Raw genomic sequence first — 12,134 nt, 5'->3', positions numbered from 1 at the left:
CAAAAAATGTCTCCAAAAGGAATGGCTAGAAGCACAGCGACTGCAGTTTAGAGCAAACACAAAGGATGGATGAGAGGAAAGAATCCTACCATAGCTCTTTACGGGAAGAGACAAAATTTTAGCTAATAGGGCTTCTCCATCTTAACTTACTATGATACATTAAGAAAACTGTAGGAAGGGACACTCCGTATCTGGCAGTGGAAACTATATATTTCACTAGGACCTGAAAATAACTGGGGAAAAAACAAACAAAACTACCACCCAGTACCAGGGCATACTAGACGGTTAAAAGGATCCAACAGGATACTGAATCCATATAATTAGTGATCTTATCATATCCAGACAAATTTCACAAACCATACCTGTTAACTAAATTCTGTTGTTTTCACAATTACTCTTTAACCTTCCTGTTTCTTACCTTCAGAGACCCACAAAAGCAGGGTAGCTCAGAACCAGGGCTAAAAACATGCTGACTTGGTTCAGTAAAGAATCTTTATTATCGGTCTTACCTTGCCTCATAACATGGAGCAGGTGATGAAGATAAACAAGAATTTTACATCAGCTGATAAAGTAGCTCGTGTAACGATATAGCTGAGATGACCCTCTATGAATCACGAGTACTTTGAAGAGCAACTACAATCTGAAGTTGAATCAGGCCATTTGAGCCAGAGACAAGTCTCTCACCAGTGGTAGGCCATTAGTCAAATGCTTCAGTGCAACCCTGATATATTAGGAAAGCTCTGTCCTTTAAAAATTGGAGATACAAACAGAGGGGAAAAAAGCCATTCATAGTGGAAACAATTCCACTACAATCAAGTTATCATCAAAAGTGAAAAGGTTTCATGTCCTGAAACAAAAGTCACCTGAATATATGGCATAAAATTTGTATCCAGGCCATATTTCAGCTTCAGGAACCATCTAGTTCCACCTCCTCAACACTTCTTCTGCATTATTAACTGGATATGGCTTTTATCATCCTAAACAGCTGTTGTGCTCTCCTAATGAGCGAAGCAAGCAATACATGTTCTCTTAAGTCTCTTTGCTAGTTTGAAAAAAGATGAAGGTTTTCCACACATAATGATTTAGTCAGGGTGGGTCATAGTTCAAGTTCCCCCAAAGCGAAAGTACAGAAGAATAATTCCATTCCCAAAATAGGCCTACATATACGCAGAAAGCTCACTAATAATTAGCCAACAAAAGCCTATTTGGCAAAAGTATGCTAAGCCTCTTTCAGTCTGTAAGTCCAGGATGAAGCTTAGTTCCAACCCTTCTCGAAACCACTGGTGGCAACTCCCCTCAAAGTCAGCCCCTTTCAGGAATGTCAGGAAATAATCTAGAAACCTGAGCTGATACGCTCCATCAACAAAGCCAACCACAGTGCCACAAGATACATGCCTATTACCCCCCAAAAGTACAGAACATCTACTAAATACTCTGAGTGACATTTAGACTTACGCTACCACACACAACATTGAATATTTTTGTCGTCATACCTGAAACCAGAGTAGTTTTCCAATTCTGTTATATTTATATTCTCCTGTCATGTTCACATATCTCCGTGATAAATTCCTACATGTGTTTATTATTTAGTGGGCCTGGAGCATGTTACTTTTTTGCTATTATAAACGAGCAACTAACCACTAGGCTAGAGCTAAATCAACACAGTATCACCAACAAAACTTACAGAAACAGATTATACACATACTCACCCTCATAGAGGTTTCTCCACCATGGGGTTGTTGCAGCCTGAAGACTTGAGCAACCATGTGTTCTGTGGAGGGATGCAACAGGATACGCCGGGAAGCCAGTCCCACCATTACATATCTGCCCATTGGAGACAGGCTCACGGAAATGGCGTTTGGGCCTACAAACAAAATAGCAGTTATTTCTCTCAAAGATTGACATTCCTCCTGACACCTTATCCTCACAGTTCCTTCAACCCCTTTAGGTATTCACATAATGTACAGCATACTAAGATCATTCTTATAAGGGACAGAGGAGAACAAAGAGATCTGCACAAGTACAAATTTTGCAAAAGGTTTCCTTGCTGCAGGTATCTTCCTCTAAGATAAAAGCTCTTAAAAGTTCTTTAAGAAATAAAAAAAAACATCTTGTAGCAGCTCCCCCCTACCAGCACTTCATGTGTCCACACAGTATTGCAACTTTCTCCCCAGCATTAATGTATTTGTGGCTGGGGGTAGGCCAATAGCATATATTCTGTGACTCCAATAGACAGGTACTGACATTCAGACTGTGGCATTTCTCATTGAAGGTTGATTTTGAGGTAACTTCACAGCCCCACCCACCGCCCCTGCCTTCTTGCTGCATGCTTACCAAATCGCTTTGTATAAAGCATCTCGCCCAAGTTATGGGGTGCCAGAGAATACACAGCCAGTATCCCTTCATCGGGGAAGCCTCGTTGGCTGCTGGGAATGAAGGCTGCTAGCAGCTGCCCATCTGCGGAGATATCGCAGCTAGCATCGTTGTAAATCTTGCAGTTCTGAACAAGCACGTTCACGGAGGCTGAGGAATGAAAGGAAGAACGATTAAAGCACTCTGGTTCAACAGAGAATAAAGCAAGATTCAAACCTGATGCTGGAGTCAAGACAGTACATGCAAAAGGCACTCAGGACATTTAGCTTCCTCCAGAAGTTTATACCTGGATTAAATGTAAAACTTGCTCCAAAACGGAGATAAGACACCACAATGAGCTCAAGGAATGAAATCTGTTCATCTCCTGGAGACTTCAGCCAAGAAATAGTGGTGATTGCATTTCATCAACCCCTTCTTTCTTGAGCATAACATCATCCTTTGCAAAGGACAGCACAGTTTAAACAAGTCCCAAATTGTGACTCTTTGACAAACTCCAGCAGTGGTGTCATTAGAAACAGTACACCTTAACTCATTTCCTCTTCTTGTGCGGAGCCCCTGAGTTCCACCTCCCTTATCTCCAATAAACAGGAGGTAAAGGAAAAATTCCTCCCTGCAGATACAGGCATTCCTTTCTGTTCGCTGATTTTTACACCGATCTTGGATCAGGCAAGCAAGCAAGGACAGAGACTTCTCTAGCCAGTCCACCATTTAATTGCCCCACTATTTGAGGCACTTGTGCAATCAGTGATGAAACTGTTCAGCAGACAAGGTAGCAAGCAGCATTTCAGAAAAGAAGTTTTATTTTCAACTCTGCCAGTGAGCTGCCAGGTGCCCTTGAACAAACTTTTCCCCCTTTGTGCCTTGTGTATGCAGCCTGTGAGGTCTTTGGACTATTGAATCTTACCACAAACTCAAGCTATTCCTAGTACAACAAGGTTCCACTGCTTTTTGGCATCATCTGCACCAACAGCTTGCTAAGACACGACTGGAGTTATGATGTTCACTTCCTCAGCTTAAGCTTAAAAGCACTTCAGCTTTTTGACTAAAACTGCTCTGATTATTCCAGGAGATTTGGTGTTGAAACTGAATACACTATTTTAAGAGAGCAATTTTCAGATCCCAGTATTTTCAAAATCAAAGGTCTAGAAGTAATTATAAAAAACAATAATAGAGCTCACATTTGCAATACAGAGGAATTGCATGCCATTAAGACTGAACAGCCCATCTCACACACTGAATCTGCAGCATCATGTGCAGCACTACCTTAGCTCTTATAGTCCAGAAGCTCTCTTCCAAACATTAAGACTATGCCCAGCCTAGAGGCAGCTTTGATTTGTTTGGCTAAATTATGTATCAGTTTATGAAGGCACTTCTTGGGCTATACCCCTTATTAGTTTAATAAAAGAACAGTGCCAAGAATGTTTTGTAGATCTGAGAGTTTGAACTTCCAAATCAAATTAAGGCTGTACCTCAACATTTCAGAAAACTGGCACCGCTGCCAGAAGGAAGAATCCGTGTCCCTTATTTCTAACACTTCTGTGAAAAGCTACACCCAGGATGTGATATGGCTGAAAAATTACTGACTGGTAATTTTGTCACACCTTAGCCAGAACCATTCCCTAACCTGGTATGCCCCATGGCCACGCAGACACTTGCAGCAGCAGGAAAAGTCGTGATGGGAAGGGAGCCAGGACTGATCCTTCTTCCACCTCTGTTGATTTAAAGCTGAACCTAATCTTTAGGTTTTTGTTTTTTTTCTGGTCTAGAAGACATTCTTCCTGGGAACCGCTTTCCTATATGGTTGAGTATCAACTTCTACTGTTCCATGTAAGAAACTCCAATTAAAATAAACAGACGAGGATAAGAAGTGGACTATTTAATTACATTCTGTACCAAACCACCTACACCTGTACTCTAAATTTACTCAGCCATTTTTTTCCAGTTTCAGAGCTGCTAAAAACAGTAATTTTCAGCCTAGTATAAACAAAAAGGTGCTGAACAAAAAAAGGTAAATAATGTAGTCACTGCCAGTGCTGTAATAACCTAAAATACTTTTGGCCCGTCAAAGAACAGACAGTTCAAAAGACGACAAAATTCCTGAGCACTTAGTCTAAAGCTAGTAGAACAGAAAGAACACAGAGTAAAGGTTAAGGACTGCACTGCCTCATTTCAAGGGGGCAGAATTAAAATTTGCATTTCAGAATTAAAATTTGTGTATTTTTTTTGATAAGCTTCACTGAAGTAGTCTGCAATCTCAAGAGAAGATAGGCATCCACACATGAACTACCGTATATGCAGTGAACCAGCTACAGGATACATGACAACAGGTTGCACTACTGTCATCCCCAAACTAGGAGGATTTCCACAGAGTTCTTCAGAGACTCATTTCAAAACCAGTCCTATTTATTATTCTATTTATTATTTTTTTCAATTGGATAGACTTAAAGATTGGAGCTGGTTGGTGAATTCTGTTGATAAAGTTGGGTAACTTCACTAACAGAACATGATCAGACCACAAATGGAGAACTGAACTCCACAGAAGCATAAAAGAAATGAAATGCAAGACTTCTACAAGTGTGTTAACACTTACAAACTTCTGCTTTGTCACTTGGAAACAACAGAGGATTGATTTTGGTGATCATAGCAAGGACTGAGCCACCCACCTAGCGTAACAGTGAACAAGATGGCAATCCTGAACTGCACTGGGGAGCAGGTTCACAAGGGAAATGTCAATGCTAACACACAAGCTTGTGCCGAGTGCACGTGCAGGATACTGAGCACACAGTTTTAGTTAGCCATGTTCAAAAAAGATTAAACCCTAAACAATAGCAAATCCAGTAAATAGCTATAAAGATGACTGGGGGAAACGCAAGATTCATTTTATGGTTTAAAAAAGTGATTGAGAGGAAATGGGATTGCATTTAGAAAAAAGTTCCAAAAACATAAGTGCCAGAGAACATTAGTCATAGTTCTCTTCACAAATAGCATTGACAGGTGAGTAAGTGGGTAAAAGCAGCCATTAAGTTTAGAAATTAGATTTATTTATTTATAATCAGAGTACTAAGACTGTAGAATAGTTTTTCAACAGAATTGAAAGGGGCAAGGAATTTAACTAATTTTAACAGAATAAAAGGAGCTATAGGATGCGCTTGGCTAAGACAGCAGGGAACTAGGCTCAGTGCTTAAAGGGGTCACCTTTCTCATCTATTTCTTTGGAGTTGTACTCTAATCTGACATGATATTTTAAAAAATTAGAAAAAAAGGGATGGGGACTTACTGAACAGGTGAGTATGAGGATCCTCCCAGCCAAACCTGCATTAACTACTTAAGAGAGCCAAGCAAGAAGGCCAACGATGAATTGAAAACACATTACACAGCAAGAACATCTGCCAGAGATACAACTATGAAACACAAAAGCCTGCTCTCCAAAACCAGACCAAAGATATGAGTGTCATGTATCCCAGGAAACCTTCTGCACTGACCAACTCCTGGTGCAAGAAATTTTAGAGGGGGTCAGATACCAATTCTTCCAGGCGCAGGCAATGTTTTTTCCTTGTTCTTGTAGCTATTGAAAAATCGTAGCCTAGACAATTCTTACCTCTTCATATGTTTTTCAAATGGTTTTACTTTTAAATAAAATGCAGCTTTGTACATTTGTAATTTTCATAAGGTAAGAAATGCTTAAATTTCTTCTGTACCTTGTACAGACTCAGAGACATTACCAAGTCTTGTCAGAGACATTACCAATATCTTTGCAGTTCAATGGTCAATTTTCTCCCTCTCTAGGTCTTTAATCCTCCTCCTCATGTAGCTTTAACTATAACCTTTTAAAGCAATATCTGGTTTAGGTCACCATTCACCAATAGTCCATTTATTACATAGAACTTACTTTCTACCTTTATGTGTGTGTTGTGTTTTTTTTTCCTTCCTCTCCTCCAGCACAGCACACAGTACAGTGGCTTTTGGTAAGCTCTTCAAAATGATGTCCAACATGACTGCATGTCTTGTTCTTTTTAAGGTTTAATGCATATGCTGAATGCCTCTTAGCAAAACAGATTGTGAGCTCCCCTGCCAGAAGTGAACTATCTTTCCCCCTTGATGTGTGTCTGGAACATAAAACATCACAGATGCAAGTTGCACTGAACAAGAAGAGTGTCCTTTATTTCAGTCTTTCAAGATCTGATTCACACTGGCATCATGGTTCTTTGCTCTTTCCTCCCTTGCAAAAGAGGAGGGAATTAGGGAGCGCTGACACCTAGAACCAAAGGAGCTTACTCTGCCTTACTCTGCCAGAAGAACAACTCTAAAACAGGGGTGGAGATCTCAGTAAGGTTTCATCTTAAGGAACAGCATCTAAGAGATTCCCAAGTCATGAGGAGGATCAAAATGTTTGTGTTTGACAAAGCCACAGGCTATTTGATTTCTTTGAGTCTAAGGCCCAGTCTATGAAAACAAAGCCAATGCAGAAGATTTTAGGGGAAAACTGCTATTTTTGGAAAACCAGTTGCAACAAGGCCACCCTTTCATCTCTTGTTTTCTTTTGTTGTTAATGCAGCCATTGAGCTGACAGAATAGATCAAAAGAAACATCAGAGAACAAATTAATCAAGCTCTTGTGCCAACTTGGAGTGCTGACACCTACAGCATAATCCCAGTTGAAGCTGGGGAAGGCCTGGAAGGCCACCAGGACCAGCACTGCTTGCCAGAGATAACCCAGCACACAATGGAGGGTACAGGCTTTCATCCTCTCCTAGCCACCCCTAATGACGGTGCTTTCCTAATGTGTTATTTTTCCTTCTAAGTTTTTCTGCATCACACTGTAAATCGGCAAGCAGTGACCAAATCACCTTCCTCAAGTCCCAGCCAGCGTTACAACAGAGGGCAAACTCTTGACTCGTGACTGAACATGGAAGAACTAGATCAGTTCAGCCAGTGGTTAGAAATTGAAGTAATGAGCAGTGAGTGCTACGAGAAGCTCTATTAAAATGATTCAAGAGTCAAAGCCTTTAAATATTTTACCTGTGGAAAGGGAATATTCTACAGCGTTCGCTGATTCAATACTTACCTGTTAGCTGCAGGCAATTTTAAGGATCTGAGGTAGTGATAGCAGCAGCACCTACTAGAATAATATTAAATAAATGGCTAAAGACAGCTTTGTTTCTGCTGCCAAATAAACTCCCCAGCCTAATGCCAGCACGACTGACAGTTACAATCAAAGGCTGGGTCATATCCATTTTGAAGTTAATAAAATGAAAACTGGCAAAAAGGAGAGAAGAAATCTGAAGCTATCTTCTTCCGTTTTGTAAATAACAGAGAAGATAGGCTGGAGGGTAAAATCCCCCAGGTCCCTGCAGAGCCATCTCCCCAAGACTGTTGGAGTCCCTGGCTGTGGTGTCAGTGAGGTCCTTGCCCTGGGGCTCTGAGGGCGCCGGGATTGCAGGGCTGCGCTAATCGCGCCGCTGTCACTTGCTCAGGCGTATTGTTTCAGTGCAAAACATCCTATTTCCAAACTACCTTCTCTTTGTTTAATTGTAACAGGAAGAAGAGCTGCTCTGAGATGGAGGTTGGCCACGGAACCATTCCTCTGAAAGTGGAGCTGGCAGGCAGTCCCACATTTCAGCTGCATCATCTCATCTGCCTTCGCTCCCAAACCACTTGTGGCTCAAGCCTGTCCCAGGAAGTGCAATAGCACCCTCTTTGTAAGCAGACTCTCTCACATGACCATCTCTGATTTACAGAAAATGATGGAAAAAAAGGAGATTTTGAGGTCAAATGCTTTACTGGGAAAATAGTTTGTGTCCGAGACCACAAACAGTCTGAAAAAAATCCTCCATTCCACTGTCACACACTTCGTTTTACAGTATCTCTACAAATTTTTGCACCTGGTGCAACATTTTCACCAAGAGGCACATTGAAATAAGCATGTTTCTTCGTGGAGGCCTCGTTATAGAAAACTGGGCCTGGCACTTAAAAACACGGATGAGCGGCAGCACTACTAAGCATCAGGCTATGAAGGGGGAATATCAGTCCCCCTATAAAGGGGGAATATCAGTAACCCTAAGCTACATTAATGTCCTTCTGGTTTGGCAAAGTTGCAGCTTGCCTTTGTTTGGTGCATGTGCAAGCGTAGTAAATGCCTGTTTGAGAATGAGCACAGCTGCTCTGCATTCGTACACCTTTACTAGACCTTTGCAAAGGGAGACAGGGCTAACGGCCTACAAAAAACAGATTTGGGCTCAACATCTGAAGTGAAAACACAGTAAACCCAAACATTTCCAGAAAGTCATAAATCAAGATGGACAAGCCAAGTATTACAAAGTGGGGAGTCAGAAGAGCTAGTGATGGGCTTGTAAGAGGAACCCTGCCAGAAGAAGGGTATAATGACAGAGGCATTAGCCCAATATCCAGCTGTTCAGAAGAGATTTCAGAATCGAAGCGTCCTGCTAGAGGAGAGGGAGAAGACTGAAATACTAATGCCTTGAACAGCAGATGGTCCTTATTTTTTTAAGGAATTCCATAAATTATAAGCACCTTGGGCATTTTTTTTTCCCAAAAGAAAAGAAAAATCAGCAACCGCCTCCTCAGCAGCCAGATGAGGCCAGAAAACCTTTTTGCAGCTGCACCACTCTTCAAATACTTTACAAGCTTGCAGAGAAGTCCCCAGGACTCTAAGTCAGCAGCAAGATGCTTCTCCCCACTCTGGTCTCAGCTTTATTCTGCTCCTGATCCTGGATGGACCATGGAAATTATTGCCAGCACATGGCAAGACTTTACTTTGTACACTGATCCTCAGCCTACAAACTTACACTAGCACTACAGTTTGACACTTAACTGGACAAGTCAAAGCACTGGCACATTTAAATTCACGGAAATATTCTGCCTTCAAAATGACTCTGCATGCTCCTTACCATGACACAGAATGCTTCTCAGACTAAATATAAAGCACCTTTCCCCTGTATAGCATCAAAGGCTATCTTCTAAAATCAGGGCTTTTATTTCCCGCCAGGCTATAAACATCACACCACAATATTCTATAAAACATGAAAGAAGGATATAAGACAAACACCAGATACTTTGTCTGCAGGAACGACACAGTAAGAAGCAGTTTTTTGTAATGGGACAGGCAACTGCTAGCTTTCCCCTAGCTACTCCGATTTCCCAGCCTCTGGGAGATGAATGGCCCCTCCTAGTTCAATTCCCTGCATTTCTGTGCACTGCTGCTACAGTGCCACTGTATGTGCTCCTTTGGTGTTTATTTATTTATTTTTATTAAGCAGCAGGACAGTACTCCAGAGACAATTCCTGGTGAATATGTAATTTTTGGAAACTCAGGACAGAGCTTAGTCTGGGAGAGGTTTTCTACCTAGTTCATTTTAATGGCTATCTGTAAAAACAAAAAGATGTAGAATCACAGAATGGTTTGGATTGGAAGGGACCTTAAAGACTTTCTGCAAACAGAATCCCTGTTCCCCCGAAAAAGAAGTCAAGCAATAAATTTCATATATGCATAGAGATGTTAAAAATCACTGTACAAACATCCCTACCTATCTTCTATCTTATTTCTTCATCACAGGCTGCCACAAACATTCCTACATCTGTGCAGCAAGCTATATCAGGATACCATTCTGGGTTAAAAATAGTCTTTTTAGTAATTTTAGTTTTAAATCTCCCTCAAATGTCATTTCTTGATCATCCGAGTACAAGCATCAAATATTCTTGCACCAGCATAACAAGCCTCTTCCAGTGCAATAGCTAGCTTATGCCAGCACCAAACACCTGTAAAACTATGGTCTAATTTCACTAAGGGAAGGGAAAGGAAAAATACAATCATAACCACCACCCCTACAGTAATACTGCTCATTCTTGACCCAAAAGTGCCTTCCACATGAGATATAAAACAAATTATTGCTTTTGCAAATGCCCAGAAGCTTACAACACGGTGGTATGCAATAGACCAGGACCCCAATTATCAAAACACATTGCAGCATTTTAAATCACAGCAGTGTGTCTGACTTGAAAGATCCAGACCCAATTTATTACCAGGTTCTAATGCCAAGGTATAAAGACAATAAATATGCCAATCAGTAATCCCCCTAGTAACTTGGCAAAGGAACGAGAGGATGGGACACAGAATTTCTGTACAAGGATTATATATTCTCATGACATTACTAACAGAAAAGCCCGACTTACACAAGGATTTGCTGATAACAAGAATATGCAAGATGAACAAGGCAGTAACAGATCTGAACACATTTTGTCAATATTACTTTTCACAAACGGCTAAGCATTTTACAGTTCCCAATACAAGACAAATAATCCAAGCCCTGCAATATATAGCTACCTTCCAAAAATCGTACAGATTACGGCAGCTCTAGTTAGCACAGACTTAAAAGGAAGTAAGCGTCCTTTCCAACTTACCATTGCTGATTTCAGGCAGGTCAAACTTTGTGAAGTCCCACCACTGGAGCCGGTAGGTTGTGTTGGCAATGTTGCTGGCCACAGCTGACTGTCCATCCCCAATCACAGCACCTATGGAAGAGGTAGAAATAATTATCAATTTAACCCCCAAGAGATCATCCAGAAAACAGCTCAGGTGACAAAACCATAAAAAAGCTTTTCAAAATCCAAGTAATAAAACTCTAGATTCTTAAAGAAACCTTATTTACAGAAATGGCAACACCTAAATAATCCACAAAGCACAGGAAATTAATAGGAACGCACTTCCTTGCAACATATTTCTAAAAGGAAAAAAGGCTGATAACTGATATTTGCCCAGGTTCACAAGGTAGAAATCTTAATCAGATTCATTTGATCCAAGCACATACCATTTACCAGTGCTAGTAAAGATGTATTTTCACAGACCTAAAATTTTCTAGTACAGCTATGAAGGACAAAATTGTTGCCCTGTCAAATAACACACACTTGGGGACATACTGCTTGCTATTGATGTGAACTCCACTCAGAAGGATGCAGTACTTGCCACACAGTAAGGATTATAACTGAGTATTAGCAACTCTACCTGAAATGAAGGTGAAATTAGAGTCCACTAGAGAGCCTAACCTACGTTCCTGATACAGGTACTCCTTTTTGGGCCCTCTGAAATAGCATAAGAACAGCACAAATGCAGGCTGTGGGCTTTGGTAATCCATTTATTCAGGGAAAGCACAGAAAAATTGTTAATTATTTGCATAAGCAGGACGGTGGTTAGGTCCTCCTTACCAGGCAGAAGTAAGAGCTGGCCTTGGGATTCTCCTGCCTTTACTGTTCTGGGTGGCCCAAGTTACTACAGGCAGGGACTGCCCTGACTCCAGGCAAACGACATGCCCCTTGCTAACCACCCTAGGATTTGGACAGCAGCCCAACGCACACGGCTAAGCAGAATGATTCAGAAATAGCACAAAGAACAATTTTCCAGGCAGAAAGGAACTGCCACTGCTAACTCAGTCGGCATACATGAAGAAAGCCCCGAGGCATTAAATGCAATCCCTATGGAGACAAGTGGAGAAAAACAGTTCTCCCTTTATAGTACTGGAGTCAAAAACCTAGTGCTATTTCTGGTCTCTAAGGCCTTCAGATGCATGCAGTCCTTGTGCTACATACACACGCTGACACCCAGAGACACTCATGGTAAGAGAAGTTGGTAAGGGAGAGCAAAACAAGATTGTCCCCATGCACAAATGGGTAAAAGCACAGCCTCCAGGGTTCAGCAGGCTGGATGTAGGCATCTCTACACTGTCTCCGATGGGAAGCACGCAGAGGAGT

The 12,134-nt window shown here is 41.3% G+C and overlaps 1 protein-coding gene across 3 annotated transcripts in view; it reads right to left on the bottom strand.

Annotated features, from left to right (window-relative positions):
• Positions 1 to 12,134, bottom strand: part of AMBRA1 (autophagy and beclin 1 regulator 1) — a 129,074-nt gene that overhangs the window by 40,943 nt on the left and 75,997 nt on the right. For all 3 annotated transcript variants that reach the window (XM_027459350.3, XM_027459352.3, XM_038180476.2), the window contains exons 12-14: positions 10,791 to 10,901; positions 2,335 to 2,523; positions 1,710 to 1,864 (exon numbers count right to left, since the gene is read on the bottom strand). In XM_027459350.3, coding sequence (XP_027315151.1) covers positions 1,710 to 1,864; positions 2,335 to 2,523; positions 10,791 to 10,901 — 455 coding nt within the window. The remainder of the gene's footprint in view (positions 1 to 1,709; positions 1,865 to 2,334; positions 2,524 to 10,790; positions 10,902 to 12,134) is intronic.

This window comes from Anas platyrhynchos, chromosome 5, assembly GCF_047663525.1.
Source record: "Anas platyrhynchos isolate ZD024472 breed Pekin duck chromosome 5, IASCAAS_PekinDuck_T2T, whole genome shotgun sequence".
Lineage (NCBI taxonomy): Eukaryota > Metazoa > Chordata > Aves > Anseriformes > Anatidae > Anas > Anas platyrhynchos.
The sequence above is the reverse complement of the archived record's forward strand: the minus strand, read 5'-3'. Positions and strand labels throughout refer to the sequence as shown.